The sequence below is a fragment of the Bombyx mori genome, chromosome 15 (assembly GCF_030269925.1).
Source record: "Bombyx mori chromosome 15, ASM3026992v2".
Classification (NCBI taxonomy): Eukaryota; Metazoa; Arthropoda; class Insecta; order Lepidoptera; family Bombycidae; genus Bombyx; species Bombyx mori.
Window position 1 is genome coordinate 10,237,776 of NC_085121.1, and position 26,754 is coordinate 10,264,529.

A 26,754-nucleotide genomic window follows, 5' to 3' on the forward strand; every position below is an offset into this window, starting at 1 on the left:
GAGAGTATTTTAATGGTTTAACATGTGATATTTTTAATATTAATCATCTTTGCAACTTTTTTTTTTTTTTTTACCAGTTACAGTCTTTTAAAATAAGGTAAAATTATGTATTGATTTTGTTAATATGTAGTAGTCAAAATATAAAAAACAAAAAAAAAATTAAAACTAAACTACCCTCTTTTGACAGTATTTATGAAAAAAATACTGGTGATACCAAATGATTTCACATGTTAATTCAATTTCGAATTTTTTTAGAAACTGTACACTTTTAATGCGAAAAGACGATATGTAATGGGTTCATTGAAAGTGCCGTAACCGGCGCCCGTCAATGCCACTGCGCTCATATGACCAGCGAACCTTGCACCATAAATAAGGCCACCTCGAAGGATACAGATACAAATAACCAAATCTTATTGGTAATTTTTAAGCGTTAATCGAAGAAAAAAGTAATCGCCTAATACTTGATTATAGTGCTTTAAATTCTAGTATAAAAGATGGTAACAGAAATAGTAAAAAAAAATTAGGCACTATGGCAAAAGGTACTAAGTACTATTTAATGTTCAGGTAATTCTAAGGTGAGGAAAATAGTACTGGAAAATCGATTCACTGAGTTTTTTTATATGAAACATTTCCAACAACACCGAGACTCGAGAGTTTTTCATTTGAATCAAACGTGTGTACCTTGTTCTTTTGTATTAACGTCACTGATAAGTCAACATTTGCAAAGATATCTATCATAAGATAAACGTAATGATTTTGTAATGTAAATCAAAGTATCTTTGTTTTAAACTACCTCAAATATAACGGGTAAATAATATAAAACATATGATTTGTAATAAAAATTAATTTATTAACAATTAGTAACTAGATATACTTTTATGTGGTCAAATTCACTTCACAAAATTATATAGAATTTGAGCACATAAAACAATAAACAGAGTAAGTACAATGTATATTAGTTGAAATATTAAGTTAAAATATTTTATACCTAAAAAAGTATTAATAAATTATTAACAAAAAAAGTATAGATTTCGTTTATTTTTGGAATGCAATACATGTATCATTAAAATGTTTATTAAATTATTCTTGTCCAATAATATCTTCATCGTTTAATAAATTTATAAAATATTCTACATCTTTAGAAAAATAGAACAACGAAAAATATTAAATGCTTATTTCAAAATTTCGTCGCTTTTTTTCTATTTTGGCAACCTATTTTGCAATTTAGAATGTCTACTTATCATGGCCATGTAATTTTGCTATCATTTATTAAAAACAAATTATTTCTGAACTTTAAAATAGTTCCGGAATTATGAGAAACTCTTTCGTCAATAAAATCTATATCGAATAGGTCACCCTATAATATCGGTGTAACTAATCTGTGTATTTAATATGCATTGATCCTTTTATATTTATATATTAACGTGAATCCCATAGACATATATTTGAACATTATCACTTATTGAGTAGATAGGAAGTATACTGAAAAGTTCTTTCTCTAACTGAAATGTTGAAGTGAAGGAAAATCGAACTACAGTATTAACTTAAATATTTTTTTACTAAGTAATATTATGGTATTTTGAGACTATATTACTGTAAATTGGCGTTGACACATTTTTGTAATAATTCTAATTGGTAAAATAGTATTTACATATGAATATTAGGACGAGCTGCGTATTGGGAAAGCGCTTTCTAATAGATATGATGTAAAATATGTGAAACATTGTATGGATTATTTGTTTATATTATCAGCTGTTTGTATACATTTTTTTACAGTTGAAATTGTAATATCAGTTTTATCACATTTTCTAAGACTCATGAATTCAAAGAAATGTGTCAACGACTACACAGCAGTGTGAAGACAAATGAAGTGTAGGCGAAGCATGTTTTGTTATGTAGTGGTAGCCTGCATGTATCGGCGTAGTTCCTCCTGGGTGTCGAAGATCATGACTGGGAAAGGCGAACCGGGAACATGGCGTCCGGCCCAACGGACTTCGACGCGGTAATCGCCCGGCTCCGTCGGCGAGAACTGAACATTAAATTAAAACTATTATTTGTTATTGTCCTTGTAGAACGACGAAGCATACGACCCACCTAATGGCGAGTGGTTACCGTCGGCTATGGAAGTCAGCAATGCCAAGGGCAGAGCCAAGCCGCTGCTATAGTTTGTTGTCGAAATATACCTAATCACAAATTGTGTGATTGCTTGGAATGCTACGGATTCAAGCCCCTCTCAGAAGAAACACTAAACTATAAAATCCAATCACATGTTTTGAAGTATATGTCTGCGGAAATGAAATATCTTCACAATCTATATAAATTTATACTGAATTTTATTATAGTACCTATCAACCTTAGAAATGACTGGCCTGTTTTAGTGCAGGTGAAATTTTGACAGAAATATGTTCAATGGATCATATAAATAAATAAATGTATGGACTCTTGAGCATAGATGGAACTGAATGTACGTAGGAAGTAATTTAAAACAGACACCCAACAAAGATAATATTTGCTGTTGATATCAATTTTTTTCTATTTTTTATCGATTTTATTATTTTTATCAAGTTCGATCGATCTGATCGGCCGATCTTTGCGAAAACCGATTACTTTCCAATATTTTTGACAATCCATTATAATTATCACATATTCATCAGAGTATTTTCGATAAATGTAAATTTGAAACGTTATCTGATCTTACTAAGAGGTGGTCTGAGTTAGTCGAATGCGATAATATAATAATTATTAATCGGTATTACATCTTAGTTATTTGGAAAAAAAAAAACAAATCATTGTTTGAAAAACAAAAATAATCTTGACTTGATATTGTATCGTTAAATTGGCACACGATCCATTTTGTTTGAAAGTTTTTTTTTTAAATTCGGGATTGAATTAAAAAAATTGGGATTATTGGTGACGGGAATCGCAAATTTAAATCACATCACGCATAATCCCTGTTTGCAGGATAAATGACAAATAAACGAATATTTAAAGAGTGATTTCCGTGGTTGTCTTCATGCAGGAACGGCTAATTAGGCGACGAATTATTCGCACTAAATGACGCATTAGAGTAACTTACAGAGTATGGTGCGGTCCTTTTGGCTCTCGCGTTATATCTCGACCCAATTATTCGCACTAAATGAAGCATTAGAGTACCTTGCAGAGTATGGTGCGGTCCTTTTGGCTCTCGCGTTGCATCTCGACCCGGAAGGCGCCCTTGGGTCCCCGTACGCGGACGGTGAGCTGCCCGGCGCCGGCTCCGCGCGTGTCGCACACGAACCGCGATTGGAACGACGCCAGCACACCCGGCTCCACGCCCGGGCCGTACACGCGGACCTGCCAATGCGATGACTCATGAGTGAGCGCGCTCACTGCCCTTCTGAGGTCATTAATGGAACCCGTAGATATCGTTGCTCACGGTAGAAATAGGTATGGTGGTCGCAGTCACGTCATGCATTACTACTTGTAGGAAAGTACCATAAAAGCAACTGTCATTGGGCATTTTTTACTGGATGATTTATCGTTCCTTTGCGAATAGGGTGATAATGAAAAAAAAATTTTTTTATTGTTATCAAAATGGGATAAATAAGTCAAGTTTCTATAAGGAGTATGAGAGTCTCATCAGCGAGGATTTTTTCTACCTTTGAAGGGTCTGGAGCTCCGGCCACTTTTAGTACAAACGGCGAGCCCGGCACGTGTTCACCAGCGAATTGTATGCTCAGCACGTGTCGTCCAGCCTCCGCCGGTTTCACATTTAGTGTGAACGTACCGTCGCCGTGTTCGTATAGCTCACAGTATGCTACCTGTAAAATTAATTCTATTATCATCAAGCTTCAAGTATGACCAGAATATTTTAAGGAGATATAGGAAGACATTATCTTTAGCAGTTATGAACTATTGGAGTATAGGTCAAAAGTAATAATTGAATTTCGGGTGAAAGGTTTAAGCCCATTCAGAATTGAGTAGAAGATTGAGAATTTGAGATTTTTTATTAAATAGAATTCTTATTGTATTTAATGAACAATCGCCATTAAAAAGCGTCAGTGCGAAAAGGTGACTTGATATTCTTGTACGCAGAAACTGTTACTTAAATCCATCTTTAAGAACTTAAACTTCATTACAACCAATTTCAATGCTTTTTTCACAAAATAATGTATTTCATCATTATTATTTAGGATGTTACGTTATTCGATTAATTATAGAAGAGTCATCAGACCAATTTTTTTTTTTTTTATTGCTTAGATGGGTGGACGTGTTTACAGCCCACCTGGTGTTAAGTGGTTACTGGAGCCCGTGGACATCTAACGTAAGTTCTAAGGTCTCAGTATAGTTACAACGGCTGTCCCACTCTTCAAACCAAAACGCATTACTGCTTCACGGCAGAAATAGGCCGGGCGGTGGTACCTACCTGCGCGGACTCACAAGAGGTCCTACCACCAGTAAAGTAGATAGATAATAAAATTAAAAAAAATTACCTTATTAGGTCCAGTACAATGGGCCGTTAGTTCCCCGGGACCTGCTCGTCTGGTATCGATCCAGGATCGGATCTCCCTCCCCACAACACCGCCAGTCAGTCCGGCTCCCGAACATACCACACGTGATGCATCACCACTTTCCGAACCGGTTGCTACGTTCACCGTTAGAGGACACCCTAAGAATAGAAACGAAATTAAGGAAACCAAAAATTCAAGTGACAAAACCTTTTTGGGCGAAATTCTCTTTCAAATGTTTTCTGTAGCTCTAGATAGGCAGCTTAGACTTGCCATCAGTTACTAGCGTACCGTAATAGTTGGTTTTATGTTGTTTGTAAGCCGGCAGCGATGTTAATAGCTATTCTACCTAATGCTGTATAGAGTAACCACTTAATACCGATTAGACTGTGAGCACTTTTACCCATCACAGCAATTAAAACAGGTAACACTATCCTGAAGTGTAGCGTGATTGTGTAAATGCAGTTATTCGGTTTGCGACAAAGCTATCGTGAGTTCCGGTTTAGAAACGTTTAAAATTATCAGGGATCCAATTTAAAAAAAAAAAGGATTGTGTGGTTTTATGAAACCACTGTAAAAGTGAAACTTCTTTCACATTGTAGACATTTAACTCTGACAAACAACATTTACATTAAACACTGACAAAAAGAAACAAAATAGCGTGGAGCACTGGCACAAATGAGTAATAGTCTATACACTACACGGTCAGCTGTTGCGAACTATAGGCGCCGCCATATTGGCCTTGGCTGCTCTGACGAGCGCCTTTCACTGTATCCGTACTCCGCAGCCAACCGTCACGCGACATGCAACACACCTTTGACTAATCTCCCAGCCCACAAAACTCGTAGTTGATGGTCTCCAGGTCGCCTTGGTGTGTAAGTAGCTCTCCACAGTCCAGGCCCGGCGGGCGCGAGCGCGACCGGCACGACGTCACCGTCCGGCGTCAAAAGTGAAGCTTCAGGCGCTCCCGGACCAGCTGCACTACCATCTATAATAGAAACAAATATTAAATCCGGTTTTTAAAGTAGTATAGTTGCTTTTGTATGATTATTCATGTTTATTTTAGTAGAGCTCTGTTATCTGTTTGATACAACCATACGTCGCTGAGGATTCTCGTTAAATTTCATAATGATATGTCGTGGCTTTTAGAAGATTTAGTAGAGGGAAACTTATTCAGAAATAACCTCTGGCTTCGTACTCTTTGTTCTTCTTAATTAATTACTCCTTGTTATTTTAATATCCTTTAACATACATACTTAGATGTTTTATGATAGGTAAAAGAACTCATGTTTTAGTGTCTATAGGCTTATGTAACCCACAGATACTTCTAAACCACTTAATTTTTGTTCACCTACTTGAGTCAATAAATACTGGTACTAATATGTACTGCCTGTTTTAGCTATGACCATCAATCGAGAGATTGGTCTTCATAACTATAGGTGGGTACCACCTTATAATGTCTACGAGCTCTCTTAACTTTGTCACAATAGTAGCCCGTGAACTTTAACATCTAAAAAGTTAGAATTTTAGACCTATAATGGATATATCTCAAGTTTTTGGTATGGTTAGGGCATGGCGTGGGAGGAGCTAGAACAGACTGCTCAAGACAGATGTAAATGGAAGGATTTGATTCGAGCCCTACACCCCCGCAGAGTATAGGAATAGGAAAGACAATCCGTAATAGGAATCCTCCTCCCGTAATAGGAAAGACAGAAGAGGAAGATGATTAATGAAACTCGTATATCCTAGCGGGTATAATCCTGATAATGATGATCAGTAATTACCGATAGTGAAGACAGCGGGTGTGTGAGGTGCCGCATGCGCCAATCCTCTGCCAGCAAGAGTTACTCTGTCTGCAGTGTTGCCAGATGCGACTAGAGCTTTTCTAGGAGCACCAGCAACAAGCGCTCCGTTGTAAGAAAGTTCAAACTCTTGTTCTCCGCTGATACCTTCAGCTGCGACGAGAGTGACTACTGATCGTCCGGATACTGTTTCTACACCTGTAAAAGTTAACAATAATAATATTAAATTTAAGTTTGAGTTAAGTCGTCGTGGCCTAGAGGATGAGACTTCCGGTGCATTCGTATGTTGCGATGCACCAGTGTTCGAATCCCGTCGACAGGTACTAATTGTTCCAATGAAATACGTACTTAACAAATGTTCACAATTGACTTCCATGGTGAACGAAACACAGTGTAATAAAAGTCAAAACCGTAAAATTATAATTTTGCGTAATTACTGGTGATAGGACGCCTTCCGAGCTCGCACGGGTAGGTACCACCACCCCGCCTATTTCTACCGTGAAGCAGTAATGCGTTTCGGTTTGAAGGGCGGGGCAGCCGTAGTTAAAAGTGAGACCTTAGAGCTCATGTCATAAGGTGGGTGGCGGCATTTACGTTGTAGGTGTCTATGGGCTGCGGTAACCACTTAACATTAGGTAGACCGTGAGCTCGTCCACCCAAGTATGCAATAAAAATTAAAAAAGAATGCTCAATAAGCTCTAAGCCAGTGATTCTTAAAGTTCGAGTCTAAGGAATGCGACATCGAACAAAAACACGGATTCAAGAAAAATGCATCGTACATCAACTTAAAATATGGAATCTAATAAAGTTTGAAAACCTTAGTGCATACTAGTTGATACTCTGTAGCTACTTTTTTTATGGTGGAGACTTTGCTAAGCAGCGTTATAAATTATCATTCAAGATACCAGACTTTTCGGAACTCAGAAAGCAACTGCCTCTCTTATTGAAAAATCTTGTCTTTTCCTCGATTTCACCAATTAAAAAATGATAGTGACGCTTTTAAAACAATACATAAAGTATGTGAATGAATGCACTTTTTCCAATGTTCATGTAATATTGTTTTTTAATACTAGTGATGTTATTTGGTTTCTTATGTGACAACTCACGTTGATGCCTCCCAGCGAGTAAACATTCTAGTGTACCGGGCCCAGCATTGCTCGTGTCTAGGACTAGCTTGGAAGGAGCTCGCACTCGTCCAGAGTTATCAGTTCCCCATCCTCCGACTGGTACTATGGCTGATGTGTCTATTACCTGGCCAAAATTAATTTATTATGTATTGAATTTTTTTGATGAAGACATGCTATTATATACATTTTTTTTTTAAATGTTAATCTGATTTTTATTGCTATAGGCGAATTTGCTCTTAGTGTTAAGTGGCTTTTGGTGGTTATGTATATTACAAAGTGAATGTCTGCGTCTGGCCTGAAATATGAGGTGGAAGTTACAGCTGCATGAAAATAATGGCTATCATCCCTTAAAAGCAACACACTAATGTTTGACCATATAATTATGGTCAGAGAAAGTCTTTTCTCTATTAATATAATATGTCAACTAACTTTGACGGAGAACGGACTTCCTGGTAGCGGTCCAGTGGATGTGAATATCCTGACTTCGTACAAACCGACGACCAGAGGGATGTAGGCGCAGAGCCACTCGCGTGGCGCACCCGACAGCACTCTGCACTCTAGCAACCCCGAGTCTGGATTGTCTTCTTTGTCATTTGATAATCTCTCCACCTGGTCATAGCATGGAAAATTATGTCCATAATTATGCGATTATTACTTAAAGGGTGCATCGTAATTCAATTTACTTTATTAAATATTAATTAAATATTCGTCAAAGTAGTTAAAAGAAATCCATTACAGAATTAAATTGATGTTAGGCGTTGTATAAGAATATTTTTTTGTATAAGATTTAATCTGAACTATTAAATCAACTACAAAGTAAACATCACTAGCCGGGGATTTTTTCCTTATGTTACCAATACCGGATATAAATACGAGATTAATTAATTACAAATTTTGACCACCAAGTATTTTACGCAGAGCTATTCACTTCGACTAGAAATCGAATCTGTACACTGTTTTACAATTGTCAAACTCACTAATAACCAAACCGTATCAAATTACCGACGATCATATCCAATGAATTACCTCGACAGTTGGTGACGTATCTTCAGCACAGTGTATAGTGAAGGCCGCTTCCTTGCCGACATGAGCATGCGCAAGTCCGGTACCTGAACATTTGGCGGCAGAACTGCTTCTACCACTTAAAACTCCCAAAGATATTGGACTGCCTAATACTGGAGCACCTGAAATGAAACCTATTGATCAGTTTCATGTCTTTTATTAGCTCTATTTTAGCTCTATGTCACTAAAAGTACTTTCGGTTCACTTATTATTGATTCAATACTATAAGGAGGTTTTTATCCGCCTTGAGGTTGAATGTACCATAGTAGTCTTAGTTATTTAATACAACGGTAGTCCCCCTTTTCAAACGAAAGAGCATGAGTACTTAGGAAGAAAAAACCGGACTGATGATGATGGCTTATCGTCATAGCATGGCCTACTAATTTAAGGCATTTTACACTAGTTTATTTTTTGTGTTAATAATACAGTACCTCCATAGGTGATGTAAATCCTGTAATGTGAGGGTACAGTGGGACGCAATCGCACTCTGTGCGTGTGTCCATCCTCTCGGATGTCAACGGGCAGTCGGATGCGACGCTCACCCATCGCTTCACACACCACGTCTAATTCACCAACTCCCGCGTCCTTTGTTACAACTGAAATGTGGTAAACACAAAGTGAATTTAAAATGACTAAATTGAAAACATTCGTAAAATAAAAATCCTAGATACTATATTTGAAAAAAACTTACCACTGAAATTGATTGGCGTTTGTGCAACAATATTTCCAGTTGGTAAACCAGAAACTATCACTCTGTTTGGGTCGAAGGACTCGCATGTGTATGGACTCCCGGATACCGGCTTGGATAGATGTAAAACCTCTGAAAAAGAACAGATACTATTGAGTTATATCTAAAACAAGCACATATTATGCAAAGGTGACGTGGGTACAGTCAACGTCCATCTTATATTTGAAGTCGAAACAACATGTAATATAGTCCATCGTCTCCCAATCTTACCCTTTAAACAAAAGCGTGAAAGTTTCATGGCGAAATTAGGACAGTAAAGATTACTTACATTTGAGATAAGTATTGTTTTTATTTATTTTAATAGCTTAGGAAATCTAGTGGAACAAATAAGTACAATAGCTGTTGTTTTAATGCAATTAAAAATTAGACTTCTTTATGTCTTGAAGCTATCAGCTCCGATAATTTGTTTAAAGACCAAATGCATTGTTAATTACTCTGGGAATAAACAGAGTTTTCGTACCTTAGAACGATTTTATGTGAAAGACATACCTATAGTACTCTGTCCAACTTCATTAATAGTGAATTCTGCTTGCAACAAGCCAGACTTGGTTTGATAACATCTTACGGGCAGTGCTCGAGAGCCAGGTCCGGAGACGACCACGTCGAATTCCCGAGCAGGTCGACCCAGGGTGTCGATACTGAATGATGCCACTTTATTAACCTGAGCTTGGTATAAACCTAGACCAGAAGCTGCCACCTGTAATGACAATTTTAAAAATCAATGTGTGATTAAACTTTTTATATTTTTAAATGATGATTATTCTCCTTTTGCAGCAGACGAGCATACGGCCCACCTGATGGTAAGTGGTCACCGTCGCTCATGGACGTCAGCATTGCCAGGGGCAGAGCCAAGCCGCTGCCTACCATACTTTTACTTTAATTTTACTCCGTTATGTACCAATTTGCCACTTTCTGAGATAAAACGGTCATATGCTCCGGATTGAAAGCTGAGGTAGGTGAGGTATTACAATTCAATTCGAGACTTGGACTTTCTGTTTCAAAATTCGCTGTGAATTACTTGTGGCGGTATTTTAGTTGTGAAATGGTAACTACATAGCAAATGTGGACCGTGAGGTAAACCCATCTGGAGCCTTAGTTTTTTTTATTGGTTAGATGGGTGGACGAGCTCACAGCCCACCTGGTGTTAAGTGGTTACTGGAGCCCATAGACATTTACAACGTAAATGCGCCACCCACCTTGAGATATAAGTTCTAAGGTCTCAGTATAGTTACAACGGCTGCCCCACCCTTCAAACCGAAACGCATTACTGCTTCACGGCAGAAATAGGCGGGGTGGCGGTACCTACCCGTGCGGACTCATATGAGGTCCTACCACCAGTAAGAAGTTTAGTGAATTGTTATTGTGGTAACCTCTTGTCCATGGTGTGGTGGATGCACATCGACGAGTAACGGTTCTCTGTCGATTGGCGCGCCGCTCCACAGCAGCGTCAGGCGGTGAGGGGCTGCACGCGCTGGGTGCCACACGACCTCGTGCCGTGATCCCCCGCGCCGACGCACCGAGTGGGGGACCGTCGCACCGCCGCACGACACACGACCAGACAGTCGACCGGCACCCGCGCCATGCGTGCTCACTGAAATTTACTCACACTTATGTTGCACTTGTGACATGAGATTGGATATACGTGAATTCAACTGCCTGAGCTTAGGTTGAACAGGCCCATAATGGCGTAACTAATTAATTATGTAATATAAACCTTTAAGCTTTGAACATTGTCAACTATTTTCTGAAAGCCGCTCTTATTATATCTATTTCGATTTATTAACATTACCCATATATTAAATATGATTACCGGTCAATATAGCTGGTCGGTGAACCACTGCATTTCCAATAGACAACACCTTTACAGCAGTGGCATCAACAGCCTCGACTTCCGCCACCGGTCCCTTTGCACTTCTGACAACATATCTACCAACACGACTCGCAGGAAACGTTAGGAGACCAGTGTCCTCGAGCTGTGCATCAGAAACACGCACTCCAGTAGGAGATATTACGTCTACGTCTGAAAGACTCTCGTCGATCTCCACTGTTGCAACTCCACCTAGAAATTCAGTATTATTGATGAGTTTTTCAACACACATTTCATCATAATCATATTGATAATCAGTAAAATCAAAAATTTCGAAACTTACCAATTTGTACATAAGTGTGTGGTTCGTTGACGCGGCAAATGAATGGACTACCAGGAACTGCTTGTTCATTGAACGTGACTGACACTCGATGAGGCTCTCGAGAAACTGGCACAAAAGTCACATCGTACAGACCACGGGCCACAGCCACTACCTGTAAATGTTGTACATTTTATTAATTTCGATCTTTTTGTGTTTGGAAAAGTAGATGTTCTCGGCTAAATAATAGCAGAAAATTCTCATATTAATGGCGTGGTTCATATTATATCCAAAATCTAAAAGATTGTCGGGGATACAATAAAAAATTTATAGGGCTCTTATAGGAACATGAATAATACCATTAGCTTAGCGGTAACGAGATATTAAATTTTTTAATATTTTCTACTTTAAATAGCAGTAAAGAATAGTTTTCATACACACCTCAGCCTTCACTGTTGTAGTGGGTGTAGATACCACCAGTTCCAGTGTTCCTTCACCCGCGCCTGCTGCATCCACACTGAATGTCACTGGCTTACCAACTTCTACACCTCTCTCTTCTTCCACACCTTCATCCAAACTCAGCCCTTCTAATGTACCCTCCAGTTCTGAAATCAAATCATTAAATTTATCAGTACCTGTCTGAACTATTTTAGTTCATCATGCTTTTTTTTAGTGTGAATCGATTGAGAGAATTTAATAAAAAATTGCTATTGTATAACACCCAAAAAAGTTTCTTGTTTCGGATCTATGCGTTCGCACGTCTTTAATCAAGGTCAATTGTTGCGTATGCAACAGATTTACAGAAATTCTTATTCATCACCTAGTAACATCGATGTTCGATAGGTCTGGGGAGTGAATGTGAAATGGCAGAGAAGCGGAAAAGGCATTCATTTTCCGTAAACCACTTAGATTTATGTGATTAGAATAAAGAATATATAGGAATTTCACGTAGAGATACAAAATATCTTAGCTCTTTTTATGGCCATTGTTCGTGTTATAAACTGGAACTCACCTCCAGGTCCAAGGCCGGTGACTCTGACGCGGCGTACATCGTACACGTTGCATGTGAAAGGAGAGCCCGGCACGTGTCGTCCCGCGCACGTCACTTGCACACTGTGTCGTCCAACAGCCTCCGGAGTGTAAGTTGCTGTATAGCGACCATCACCTAATGGCGTTACACGGGTTCGTACGTTGGTCCCACCCGGGCCGGTCACGTAAATTGTGGGCTCAGCTGCTGTTTAAAAAAAAAGGTTCCATAAAAGAAACAGCCTTAAGTTATCTGATGTTAAATGGTTACCGGAGACCATAGATGTCACAAAGCATATACCGACTTGAGGTCTATGTCACCACAATTGATTTATTTGTTAATTACAAATTTTTTCCCGGTTTCATTTTATTTTATTATACAGTTTGATTTAATTACACGACTTGATTTTATTAAAAGTGTTACAAGTCTTAACTTCACCAAAGAACCGCTAGACGAACGAGATGATGAAAATTATGAATAAATGGTATTTTACATTTTTTGAAAGTAATTTTGAAGTCATTATTTAAGACAAGCCACTGAGCTATTTTGTGAAGTTTATAATACAAAGACATTTTATAAAAAGTCGACGTGTGAATATCACTAATGTTAACGCTTAATTAAAGACACATCTGTTGTGTTTTGTTTGTCAACAATGAACTGTTTGTGTTTTTCAATAAGCAATCAATTTGTTCATGATGTCATCAATGTAAACATTAACTTTGTATTCTTTGTAATTACCGATTCGTTGGTTTTCTTCTTCTAAGTAATCGCTCTCTGTCTCTCTTGCAGACCGGATAAATCATCACAATTTAACAAAAAAAATATTGTATGGATATAATACATTTCGAGACCAGGTTGTACTTAACTTACTTAGGACAATGACTAATTAATTAGTGGTGGGCGTATTTCGAATAGGATATCGGATTGTTTAAAAAAAGCCTGCATTACTACCTTTCAAATAATTGCATAATGAATTAAATTGGTAAAAAATATAAGTATATCAATCATCATTTAGAAAACCGTGATTGTTACATACCGCCATATTAAGTTATACTTCTTTTGTCGTCATTGAATTATTAAGATAATACAACTTTCACAAAATTTATAGGTATGTATATAATTTCATTTTAATATTATATAACAATAGCCTTGAATCTTGATAAACAATCTTCACAATTAATTACGTGTTACAACTGCGCGATCGCTTTTCAATTTGCTAAAATTACACTGTGATTGGTTTTATCAAACTATCTGGTCGCTTTACCAAAAACCAGTCAATGAATTTTAATTGGGAACCTCCACCTTCATTATCATCTGAAGTCGATGAAAAAAAATTGTGCTAAACTGTCACATTGTACTCACTCTGGAAGCCGGTGAGATGTATGTCGGCAGGGTCACCGCGCGGTGCCGACACTAAGCCGGCACCGGATGCGCGCGCGTCCGGCGCCGCGGTCGGTGCGGACACGGCACACGTGAACGGCGAGCCCGGAACCGCGTGACCGTTGAACCGGACCGACAGCGTGTGCGGCGCCGCTTCTACCGGCTTGAAGTTCACCTACCAAACAAACACATCATCTATACTAATATATAAAACTACAATGGTTTTTACGGATGTTCCGCTATAACTACTGAACCATGAATGCGATTGACTTGAAACTTGGTATCCATGTAGAAAATACATGTATTTAATGGATAGGCTAATATTTATATGAGTGTTGGACTCCCTAATAATAATGACAATAAATAATAATGTTAATTTTAAATGCGCAGTGAAGCGGGCGAGTACGGCTAGTACTATAATAATATATATAGACAACCAATTCTGAGCTACCGAAAGCACATATATGCTCTGCTTGTTCTCTCGTATTACGTTATGTGTACAACGGACGAAAAGATGCTCTTTGCTTGCTGTATTAGGTCTCGATTTACCACCGATTCTATGAAGCTAATCTCTTGGTATTTATCCACGAAAACTATCCTGGATAACCCACAGTGTGCTGAATAACTTAAGATTAATTAATATGCGACGAGAGTCAACATTTCACGCTAATACAGAGAGAATATACTTTATTGCACACTAAAACACAATTAACATAAAAAACAATCAACAAACAGATTCATTTGTACAATAGGCGGTCTTATCGCTAAAAGTGATCTCTTCCAGGCAACTGTTTAATTTACAGAAATACCGGAAAAAGATAAAGATACAGCAGGTATGTTGCGGTGTACTATTAACAGTATATTATTAAAGAAAATACATAATTATGTACATACGATAAATTGTGGTGGAAAATCGGTAAATCCGAAAGACTTTGTCTTACTGAAGGTTAATGTAAAATTTAATTATAATAACCTTAGCAAAATTAATATTTATTCTTATTGGAAAGCAGTATTTTTACTTTACAAATTATGACAACTTTACCTTGAATCTCGCATTTCCTTCACTCTGCACATAATTAGGCACGTTTCGACCGTTAACGGCTACGATAATTTCTAAGTTGCCGGCACCTGTGACAGAACGAATCATAAAAAAAAGTGATCAATGCTGTTATTTTTAAAACATTGTTACAATAAGAATGTAGCGTCGTCTCTTATCTATCTATACGTGAAGCAAAAAATGTGTACCCTTTTTTATGAAAATAGCGCGGACGGAAGAGTATAAAATTTCCCAAACTTACAGAGGATATAGAGAAAGGCCGAATACTATTTTTTTTTAACTATGCATAAAAATATGTTAAATTAATAAATAAAAACATTACCCATACTACCATATATTTGTCATACACACGCGTATATTATACTCGTTTGTTTATTTTCGACCATAGACTTTATGGTCAAATTGAGAATAGATTAATATTATGTGTCTATAGCGTAGGCTTGGGAAAATCTGTGATTATAGAAGTAAAGTCTCTGACAATAGAACCATAATAATGTTAAAACTTATAATTTCAATTAGTTATAGTCGACTTTCGACTACCGGGTGACCAATAGTTGGAATTAAAAAGTTTTGTCGATTGTATTATAAGTAAAAAATTTTTTTAATTGCCTTTGTAGGCAGACGAGCATACGGCCCACCTGATGGAAAGTGGTCAGCAATGCTAGGTGCACAGCCAAGCCTAATTAAATCAGCGTACCAGCATGTGATGCGTTGATGGTGAAGGACACAGGTCTTCCGACGACACCCGGCGAGATGTCAGTGACGCTGACCCGCGCGGCGCTGTACGCCTTCACCAAGAACGGACTACCCTCCACGTGACCGCCCGAAGCGCCGGCGCGAACCTAGTCATAAAAACAGGGTCTATTTATTAATCGGGTAGAAAGCTAACACAACCAGTCTTAACTGGTTATCGGAAAACAAAGTGTTTGTTATTAATATTAATATTGAGGAAAAATGGTTGTATTTCAAGCTCGTTGGAGACGATGATGGTACGGAGCACATCACATCTTACAACCGTAATAGTAACGCCGCTGCTCATCACGCGACGTAAGTAAGGTTTGATGATGGAAACAAGGAAACAATATACGCAACTTCTGATTCTATTAAGGGCCAGACAGATTGTCATGTTAGCGCGTAGAACAAAAACCCTAACTCACAATTGATGAGCACTACGTAGCATTCCCACTAACGAATAGATACTTTGTAAAAAATCAAACTGAATTGAAAATACCTCAATACTGTGATCTCCTACATCAACAGGCACAAATGAGATGGTGTACCGTTTGCTCGCCTCGTTTTCACCTACGGTTTCTTCAGCAGATACCTGGAAGAAATATTTGATTATTAACGAGATCCAGCAACGATTTCCTATCGAAAAAGAAATGAAATGCTCCCATTGTCAAGACTACTCCCGCATCTATTAAAGGTGTACTACCAGAAACTTTTCTTGAAGTCTCAAACAGGGCAGTGGTAGCAGCCATTACAGCAGAAGCGAACAAGACCTACCTACGTGAGTTTGCAACACAATTACAAACTCTTCTGTCAGTTAGAATATATTCCTAATATTCTTGTTCTCTTATCGCAGAGACATAAGACATAACCAGACATGATCTAGACATGATCGGCACAAAATGTTGCATACTGTCACGGTTGCCTCTGCACTTGTCTGGAAAGCTCTCTGAGCGTAATGAAAAGCTCGACTTTCGTGCAGCTTCGTAAACTTATGTTTTCTTCTATCGTTGGAGAGAGACAGAGAGGTGAATAGGACATAGAAGGGCATTGTGCAGAAAGATATGAATCTTGATTTTTTTTAATACCGTATAGGCAGACGAGCATACGGCCCACATGATGGTGAGTGGTTACCGTCGCTCATGGACGTCAGCAATGAAAGGGGCAGAGCCAAGCCTACCGTTTAATACTCTCTGCAAGCCTCGTTTGAAGAAGGACATGTCCTAGCGCTCGGGAGACACTGTGGAGGGGAGCTTATTCCAAAAAAGATCTCTGGAAACGCATTGTGGATGAACGTAGTGGCTCCAGGTAGTATGGATAAACTCTACTCCGGTGGCGTGATTACTCGGAACTCACTTGCACAGTGACGGGTCTCCTGGCGGGGCCAAGCACCTCGACGTGCGGTGACGTAGGCGAGTCGACGCTGAACGTATACGCGTCACCAACCGACACCTTCTCCGGAGGCTCGCCCGATCCTGCACCGATCACGCGCGCTGGCGCCGACACGTGACACACGAATGGACTGCCTGGTATAGATAGCATACACGTTGCAGGTCAAAATCATAGCATCAGAACGCTGATATCTGTATTTACTAAAAGTTCACTTTTTTTTTTTTTTTTTTTATTGCTTAGATGGGTGGACGAGCTCACGGTCCACCTGATATTAAGTGGTTACTGGAGCCCATAGACATCTACGGCGTAAATGCGCGACTCACTTTGAGACATAAGTTCTAAAAGGTCTCAAGTATGGTTACAAGTTATTACAATCAATATGCTAAGAAGTTGGTTGCTTTTCTCAATAACTTTTTTTATAGAAACAATTTCAGCAAGCCCTTGCCTGTTGCTCGTCTGACCCATTGTATACTCTTATAAGTCAGAATAACCACAATTATCATCAGACATCGTAGGGGCGAATAGGGTGATCGAGCTAAGAGAAATATTGAGTACACCAATCACGTTTGTTGTCTTAGAACAATTTAGAAATCTTCTCTTGACGTTGGAAAACGAAAACGAATGACAGTTCTTAGGACGGAGGCACCGCTCTTCAAGATGGCTGGTTGGTAAGTGCGATGGCGTCTACGCGCCTCCATCGACTAGGCTCTCTCGTAGGACGAAGTTAGCCGAGTTCCGATGATACCGCAATCGTGCTGCCGTCTCTCGGGAATCGTGCTGCGTTTGCTGCGTACCAAACTAATGACTGTCTCTGAAATATATAAAAATATCTTACCAGGCACATGATCGCCGTTGAAACGCAGTTCAACGGTGTGAGGCCTCGGATCCCGCGGCGTGAAGCTGATGGCGTATGTGTGAGCTCCTTGCGCTGCCGCCGCAGTCGGTACCCGGCCGCCATTCACCGTCACCTCTAAATTCCCAGGACCAGCGGCCATTGTCTCCACTGATGAATAAGCAGCGTTGTATTATACTCATCGAAAATTAGCAAAAATGATTAAACAACTAGATTTTAGTACGAACCTAAAAAAGTGACAGGTTTACCGACAGTACCGTGCGCCACATCTTTGACTCTTATAGCTGATACATCGTATACCTGGAATATGAAATATTATTATTATACATATTGTTATTGTTGCTTATTCTATTTGTTCCTTAGGCATGATGATAATTTTAAATGAAATAGAACCTCTCCATGTTATAACTTAGCTTTTAAGACACACAATTTAAACTTTGAAACAAATAATCGATCGATTATACTCAAATGTATTTTTGTGGTTGCAATATGTTATATTTATTTATTTTATTTATTTAAGGATACAGAGTACAAGGGCACTACTTATTTCATGCTGAAATCTCTTTCAGTAGACCCGCAAAAGGAAATAAGAATTAGGAACACAAACCTAGTGCATACAGTAAACATTACATATAGTAATATATACATATTACAAGATACAAAACAATATATATGCATACAAATACACACACACACACACACACACATATATATATATATATAACATACACACATATACTTACTTTATATTATAATACATTATATAAATATATAAAATTTATTTAAGATGGTAAGGATAAATAATGTTCCTTAACAGATTTCTTGAACGCTGCTATGGTTTTGTACGCTCGTATGCTTGGAGGGAGGGAATTCCAAAGTATAACTGCTTGTACAGAAAACGATTTTGCGTAAGCATGTGTTTTATGAACAGGGCAATTGAGGAGAGTTTTAATGTGTGTTGTATGGTAAATGGGTAAAATGAGACTTTGGGCAAGAGAAATTTTAGTTTCCAAAGGCAAAAAATATTGGAGAAATTTGAGTGAATGGAATGCAAAGTTAACTTTGCTGCTAACATTGTTAACCTGCTCATTCCAGCTTAAGAAAGAGTTAAAGTTTTTAACAGTTTCACTAAAGACAATTGGTTGGCCATTCAATATGAGAGATCCAATTGCAGAATGATTTAATGCACGAATAGCATATCTACTACCAATTATGATGGCCTGTGTTTTGTTTTTAATTACTAGACGTTGTTTAATTACTAGAGGCGTCCGCGCATCAGTCCATTTTCGGGAGTCTTAGGAGCAGAAAATACTTCGGGAAATCATATAACTTTTTTTCCCACATTTACGGCGTATTACTTAGTGTTTTTTTCTTTTATTGCTTAAATGGGTGGACGAGCTCACAGCCCACCTGATGTTAAGTGGTGACTGGAGCCCATAGACATCTACAAGGTAAATGCGCCTCCCACCTTGAGATATAAGTTCTAATATCTCAGTATAGTTACAACGGCTGCCCTTAGTCTTATTGAAACACATGTAAAGTATTCTGAATATCGGTAATGTATATATACATACCTTTAGATGGAAGGGGCTGGCTGGAATGGGCACAGAGTCGATAAGAACGTTGAGTCTGTGTTCCCCGACGGCGCGCGGCACGAACTCTGCTCGAAAGGCGGCAGGACCCGCCGAAGACACCGCCGCCGGCACCGACGCCCCATTAGGACCTGCCCCACGTCCATAGCTCAGCTCACCGCCACGCCCTAACACCCCAACCTAAACTATTTCCCTTTAACTAAAAATTTCCTAACACCCCTTAAATCATTATCCCCGTTCCCATCGAATCCGATGTATCAGTTTCGAATAATAACTAAATATTCTAAGCTATTTATATTACCTCTGACGTCAGCGATTTCCAGAATTACCCCAGTTCGTATTTTAAATATTTAATAATAGCTCTGACGTCATTACATGATGTTAGGAGTTAGGGCGAAGCGGATGAGCTTGTTCGTAAACACTAAATGATTTGTTATGTCTTGTTATTAAGATCCTGAAAAACTTGGACCCAACATTGAAATTTATTACCATACTGCTAAACTCATTGGCCATGGACAAAATTGGACTTTATTACCATACTGCTAAACTAAAATACATATAAACCTAATTCTATATTTATATGAAATAAAAGAGAATACATATATTAGGGTTAATTAGATAAAATGTACGTGGCGTTTGTTAGTTTGCAAAGCATGAATATAATCCTAATTCTACGTTGTCTACTTCTTTTTATCGTAATTCCACTATCATGATTCTACGGTAGTTAATTTCTATTCTCTTTATTCTGTATCCAATTTTTTTATGGACCATTTTCTCATTTAAACCGCCCTGCAAATAATGAGAAACATTCACATGTAGCTACACATTTATGTTTTACCTATGCTAATTCATATGTAATGTGATATTATAATATTTATGTAATCGCATAAAATTTAAAACACGCACTGGATTCATAATTAATTATTGTAATTTGTAAATGTGATTCTTATTCAATTTTTACGAGTAGCACACTACTGACCGATGTGGCACACTTTCTTGTCGCTCTAATTAGCTCATGTTCCATCCAAACACCAATACACGCTATTGCCCAGCCTCTGGCATAGCTGAAGTCCATGGGCGACGGTAACCACTTACCATCAGGTGGATTGTATGCTCGTCTGCCTAGGAGGGCAATAAAAAATAAAAATATTTACTTTAAAACGTGAGTTTAAAGTCGCTATGATATTGGGAATGACGGTTAACATGTCCCAAAAACACGAACGCACGACGCTAGAAATATTCTTCTATTAGCATCCAGATAATACCACTGAAATTGTATTGTTGTCGAAGTTTAATATGCATTGGTGGGTGTTACCTTCCACATTGACTTCGATCTGGTCGAGCGTGGCGGTGGCGTGGTGCAGCGTGAGCGCGGCGGGGTGGTGCAGCCGTGCGGGGCCCGGGACAGACACACGGGCCGCCCCCCCTGCCCCTTCCGACACCGGCAACACTAGCGGACATCCCGGTACTCGCATCTACAGGAAAATAACGATACACTACATTAGAGTATAGTATAGATCAACGTTTCCTAAAGTGGGCGATAATGTCCCCTTGGGGGCGCTGCAGGTTTAATGGAGGAGCGGTAATAGACCCAGAAAAAATGGGGGCGTTGTGTAGAGACTTGGAAGGCGATTTGTAATTTCATCTAGGAGGACTCTTAGACACTGACTGAGCTCTCGCTATAGTGGTTTTTAAGTAGGTAGAAAAAATGGGGGCGCTAAAAAATAATTTATTCTCAAAATGGGCAGTAGACAAAATAAGTTTGGGAGCCACTGGTATAGACGTATAGTAGAGTAGAGTAGAGTACATGACAGTAGAGTATTATAGTAGACAAGGAAAGTGACCACGCGGCCGATCACCTAGTGGCTGGTGTGACCAAATAAGCAACCTAACTGGGCTGCCAGTCGCAACCGCTCTACGAAAAGCCGAGGACCGGACGAGGTGGAAACAGCTCTCGAGACAGGCCACAGTCAAGTTTCAGGGACACAACCTTCAATAATGAAGATAGCGACGAAGAAGATAGCAGAATAGTCTCGTAGAAGACGGTCGATTTAAAAAAGATAGGATGTAGTGTATCTATTGTATGAGTATCTCACACCAATCAGACGTAATATAGCACTATATAGTTTATTCTGTTTTCCACAACTGAATCATCAATATTAAAAAAGTTGTTTTAAAAAATTAGATGTAAATTTTATGCAATCTCGGAGAATGGAGTTGCGCTTTTATCGCTTTAACTTTTAAGTTTTAAAAAAGCTTTAAGCTTTAAGATAACAGAAAACTGTTATCTGTTTGGCTATCGAAGTTTTACATTATACGTATAGTTTACGTCACTACATAGTATAAAACAAAGTCGCTTTCTCTGTCCCTATGTATACTTAAATCTCTAAAACTACGCAACGGGTTTTGATGCGGTTTTTTTTAATAGATAGAGTGATTGAAGAGGAAGGTTTATATGTATAAAAACATACATTAAATAGTGGAGAAATCAATTATAAATTACAGTTTCCGAAGCAAAGCGAGGGCGGTTCGCTAGTTTTTTATATAATATAATAGGTTTAGGCCATGCTACAGTAATATGTAACTTAATATGTATTATATATTATATAATTGATCAATAACTAAAATCAGAGTATCAGGTTTACCTTATTGAAAGAAACATTGACAATGTGGTCGCACACTTCAGTCGGAGTGAAGGACACGGTGAAGCGTGCATTTCCCTGAAAAGGAGTAAGTATTTATATTATATTGGATAATAGGCTAGATTAGTTATGAGTATCACTATAGGCTTCGTGCAAAAAATACATCAAAAAAATTGCTGTCCATTTGTAAACAGATGGATCCTTGGATCAGCGAATCAGAATGAGAATATGACTTGATTTAATTTGTATATTACTATCAAAAAGAGTTAAATAACACTGTTAATTATGTTTGTACTTACTAACTTAGGAACTATTAAAATTTCATTAGATGTGCATTGTTATTTATGGCGTCATCATCATTAAAGTGTATCCAACAGATATTGAGGGAGAACGATACGAAATAACTCCGACAACGAATCCATAATTTTGTCAAATTTATAAATTATCATAATAACTTCCGCGTCATTACGCTTTCTACAGAATTAGAGATACGTTACTCCAGCTTGATTATGTAAAAGTTGTGAATTGCTTATATAATATGTTTTTTTTATATCTAAGATGGGTGGGCAAGCTCACAGCCCACCTGGTGTTAAGTGGTTAGTAGAGCCCATAGACATTTACAACGTAAATGCGCCACCCACTTTGAGATATAAGTTCTAAGATCTCAGTATAGTTACAACGGCTGCGGACTCACAAGAGGTCCTACCACCAGTAAATCTATGTACCTATATATGTAATCTTGTTTACTCACTTGTGGATGTACTTGCGTGGGAATGTTGAGTCCCCGTGCGGAAACAGTGATTTCGAGGTTTCCTTCTCCAGCCTGCGCGGCGTCCACAGCCAGTTGGACAGGTACTCCGACGCGGGCTGACGTTGCTCCTGTCACGCTCACCAGCTTCCCATCGTAGGCTTTGCACGTGAATGGTGTTCCCTGATACATAAATAATCACATTTTTTATGCAAATGAACAGAGAGAGAGAGAGAGAGAGAGAGAGGGAGAGAGGGAGGGAGGGAGAGAGAGAGAGGGGGGGGAGATGGATTGAGAGAGAGAGAGAGTGCATACCAAAACACAATTTAGATTCAAAAACAGTCAAAAAATTTGTAACGTTTGTACAATAGGCGGTCTTATCACTAAAAGCGATCTATTTTAGACAACCGTTTAATTTACAGAAATTCTGGAAAATATAAAAATATAGTATGTTGTGGTGTACTATTGGCACTATATTATTATTATGAAAATATATACACACAATCAATAAATATACGTTTATATATAACATGAAATATATAACTATTTGATTTATATACCAATATACATACTTACACACTAATATACTTACATATACATAATAAATCAACACTATGAAAATGAAAAATGATAATGATAAAAACAAACAACACTAAGCAGATAACTAATGTTCCTGAACCATTCTTTTAAAGCAGTTTAAAGTTGTAATCAAAGAATAATGATGAATGATCAATAATGATTCATGAATGATGAATTGATAATCAATAAAGTCTCAATTGAAGTTTTACATCGCGGCACTAATTAATAACTTATGTAACTATAGAGCGCTTATACATACGGGTACAGGTTGGTTGTTATAGTGAGCGGTCAATGTATGAGGTCCAACGTTTTTGGGTGTGAAACTCGCGACGAGCCCGGTGACGGCATCGCCCGTGAGTCGCACGGGAACCTCTCCTCGAGGACCGCGCACCGTAACCGTCAATTCTCCACCCGATGAACCTTCTACTCTTACTGAACATGACGCTACGTCACCGACTGGTATTAATTCTGCGACAAAACGAAATCATAAAACTAAACAAGCTAAAGTAAAATAGCATCGATAATAGTCAGAGCGGAAGTCCGGCAGCTTTACATAAAACCTAAACCGATCTTCGAAATCAAGTCTCTAAAGAAGAACCAGACTGGGATACAAAATAATTAATCATGTTTTACATGTGAACATCATTATTAAAACGAATAGTTATAGGTATACTATGTGCTTCAAATTTTACAACACGGGTGACGATTGCATTTAAACCTCTGATTCATTTTTGTAATTTATGCTAGCTGGCTTAGCTGATCTGCACTATATATAAAGCCAATTTTTTCCGCCTTTGACTTCTGAGAGGCCTTGAATTTAAAGTCAGGTAAGGATATTACTAGATAATAGACAGGCGATAGAGCACTAGTAGTAGCCTGAAACTAGAGGCACAATGTTATCTGATGACCAGCAGAATTATACATATCAATTTCAAATCCGAGACAAAATTGTTTTTGTTGTTTATCTAGTCAGGCAGAGCTCAAGACTAGCTTGGTGGCTAGCTTACATGTGGTTATCAGGTAGGACAGCACGAAATTCTCACAATACGGTCTGTTTTAATTAATATTGTAGTACTTACCAACTTGCGAAGTATCGATGGTCACTCTCTGCGCCGGTGCTACTTGGAAGACGAATGGAGACGACGGAACGGGCTCACCGTTGAACTTGATGTCGACGCGGTGAGGAGACGCCGCCTCTGGTCGCCAGTATACCAAACATTTTCCTCCTCCTACAACCTGTGGTTTATTGTGGAAAACGATGCATTTTCGTTGGTAAGGGGCAAGCGAAAAATCGCCAAACAATATACTAAACTAACCTAACCTAATTTGACTCCGGCTAACAGAAAAGTACATACTATACTATACAATTGCCATTAAACAATAAATCTATAATTTTAAGTACTGTTCGTGAAGAATCAAATTACTTGAGAGCGGATGGATCTTATCAATATAATTTAATGTACTCAAAATAGTTGGAATAAGATTTGAGGTAGGTATATCGAAATTCAGTTAAACAATATTAAGTAAATTAATATATTTTTTGGGAAATGTGAAGAAATTATTAAAGAAAAAATAATTTTGAAATTTTGCTCCTTACTCTTTGAAGTCGTTTTGATGTAAAAGCTATTGAATATATGTATGCAATATTGAAATGTTCCAAAAGGCATGTGATAGGGTGTAGGTCGAATACTTACTATGTATTTACGTATAATACACACTTGAAATAGTGTTGAAGCGAACCCCTGATTACAAGCCAGTTAATTGATTATGATTAAACCTATAATATGTAATAAATATGTAATAAAAATCAAAGCCGCAAAATTAAAATTTGCATAAATACTGGTGGTAGAACCTCTTGTGAGTCCGCACGAGTAGGTGCCACCACCCTGCCTATTTCTGCCGTGAAGCAGTAATGCATTTCGGTTTGAAGGGTGGGGCAGCAGTTGTAACTATACTGAGACCTTAGGACTTATATCTCAAGATGGGTGGCGCATTTACGTTGTACATGTCTATGGGCTCCAGTAACCACTTAACACCAGGTGGGCTGTGTGTTCATCCACCCATCTAAGCAATAAAAAAAAGTAACGAAAAATCAACTGGAGACAACATGTTTCGCTTATATGCAGCTATCTATGTACGTATTTCAGTCTTAGTTTCACAACAATAAGGGAAAACTCATTTGGATCGTCTTGTAAATTTTACAAAAGCTTTTCACAGAGTTTCAGCGACAACTTCGTTCGTGCACGTACGGATTGCATTACGTATATGTCGTACGTTGAAAAAGGGCTTTCTGCGAAGCTGCCTGGCCGCAATGTTGATGAAATTGGATTTCACCACATCGGTAGTGCTCGGCTACCGGTTTATTGCTCGAGACTTTTTAATGCAAAACTCCGTTCGAAATGCGAAGTGTAATTTAAAGATATTTTTCATTGCACTAGTCTTTGTGGTAATTGCATGATTTTTTCAATTTCAAAACGTCAGTAAGAAATTGAATTTCTAATATGTTATAAAAATAATATTTTTATGACTTTAAAAACAATAACAAAAACGGGAACATCGTGTGAATGGGATTATCAGTGGACAATAAACAACTTAAAAAAAAACTCGAACTAGGCATATTTACTTACTTATAATAAAAGCAAGTAATAAAAGCATGATTATAAGCTTTATATCACGAAACTCGGAAGTAATATCTAATACCGATTAGTACCTACTAGTTTTGAATGTTACCCACGATTTCATTTACGAAACATTTCTATAACATTTCCGAAATAAAAATAGCTTATTACACTTCTGTCCTCTAATTGTTTCTTTGTAAAATGTTACTTTGATCCATTACTCGAAATGTTACGTTACGTAGAAAGTAACAACAAAGAAATTACTGTCGTATTTATATTTAAGCACATATAAATTAAATAATAAACCTTTAACATATTTTGTTCATTTTGATTTCTCATATAAATCTACAGTGATATAAATTGACTAAAATGTTTATCTTCACATTAACATCAAGATATCACACATTCAGCAGTCGAATTTTGTAACCGATACAATTACGATAGAGTTTTAAATAAATATTTATTCCTAATAGAGGTCCCGCAGTAGTCGAAATTCGACTATAATTAATTGGAATTGTAAGTTTGTACACTATTATAATTATAATTTATACTTCTATAATCACAAATTTCGCCAAGACTACACTTTAAAAATATTACCAAAGGCAAACAATATTTAATCTATTCTCAATTTGACAATAGACGCCAAGAACAAAAGTTTGACAATAAATACGAGTAGTATGCATGCGTGTGTGCGTCAAATACATGGCATGTAGTGTGTGTAATGATTTCTTTATTGATTTAATGTATCTTTTATGCATTATTTTAAAAAAATATTAGCATTGTGC

General features: G+C 37.9%; 1 protein-coding gene across 3 annotated transcripts in view; it reads right to left on the bottom strand.

Moving 5' to 3' along the window:
* Positions 1 to 829: 829 nt before the first annotated feature.
* Positions 830 to 26,754, bottom strand: part of LOC101739163 (filamin-A) — a 113,936-nt gene continuing 88,011 nt past the window's right edge. For 2 of the 3 annotated variants that reach the window (XM_038016130.2, XM_062672597.1), the window contains exons 25-54: positions 24,431 to 24,587; positions 23,611 to 23,819; positions 22,776 to 22,955; positions 22,028 to 22,102; positions 20,698 to 20,857; positions 19,365 to 19,513; positions 18,018 to 18,090; positions 17,773 to 17,940; positions 16,902 to 17,071; positions 16,048 to 16,140; positions 15,514 to 15,658; positions 14,802 to 14,887; positions 13,742 to 13,934; positions 12,365 to 12,586; positions 11,794 to 11,957; positions 11,377 to 11,527; positions 11,037 to 11,285; positions 10,597 to 10,817; positions 9,716 to 9,923; positions 9,170 to 9,298; positions 8,910 to 9,074; positions 8,443 to 8,600; positions 7,846 to 8,025; positions 7,396 to 7,540; positions 6,272 to 6,487; positions 5,302 to 5,475; positions 4,473 to 4,648; positions 3,639 to 3,800; positions 3,154 to 3,333; positions 830 to 2,029 (exon numbers count right to left, since the gene is read on the bottom strand). In XM_038016130.2, coding sequence (XP_037872058.1) covers positions 1,892 to 2,029; positions 3,154 to 3,333; positions 3,639 to 3,800; positions 4,473 to 4,648; positions 5,302 to 5,475; positions 6,272 to 6,487; positions 7,396 to 7,540; positions 7,846 to 8,025; positions 8,443 to 8,600; positions 8,910 to 9,074; positions 9,170 to 9,298; positions 9,716 to 9,923; positions 10,597 to 10,817; positions 11,037 to 11,285; positions 11,377 to 11,527; positions 11,794 to 11,957; positions 12,365 to 12,586; positions 13,742 to 13,934; positions 14,802 to 14,887; positions 15,514 to 15,658; positions 16,048 to 16,140; positions 16,902 to 17,071; positions 17,773 to 17,940; positions 18,018 to 18,090; positions 19,365 to 19,513; positions 20,698 to 20,857; positions 22,028 to 22,102; positions 22,776 to 22,955; positions 23,611 to 23,819; positions 24,431 to 24,587 — 4,896 coding nt within the window. In that variant the 3' untranslated portion in view covers positions 830 to 1,891. The remainder of the gene's footprint in view (positions 2,030 to 3,153; positions 3,334 to 3,638; positions 3,801 to 4,472; positions 4,649 to 5,301; positions 5,476 to 6,271; positions 6,488 to 7,395; positions 7,541 to 7,845; positions 8,026 to 8,442; positions 8,601 to 8,909; positions 9,075 to 9,169; positions 9,299 to 9,715; positions 9,924 to 10,596; positions 10,818 to 11,036; positions 11,286 to 11,376; positions 11,528 to 11,793; positions 11,958 to 12,364; positions 12,587 to 13,741; positions 13,935 to 14,801; positions 14,888 to 15,513; positions 15,659 to 16,047; positions 16,141 to 16,901; positions 17,072 to 17,772; positions 17,941 to 18,017; positions 18,091 to 19,364; positions 19,514 to 20,697; positions 20,858 to 22,027; positions 22,103 to 22,775; positions 22,956 to 23,610; positions 23,820 to 24,430; positions 24,588 to 26,754) is intronic. The other variant, XM_038016131.2, reaches the window with a different exon arrangement.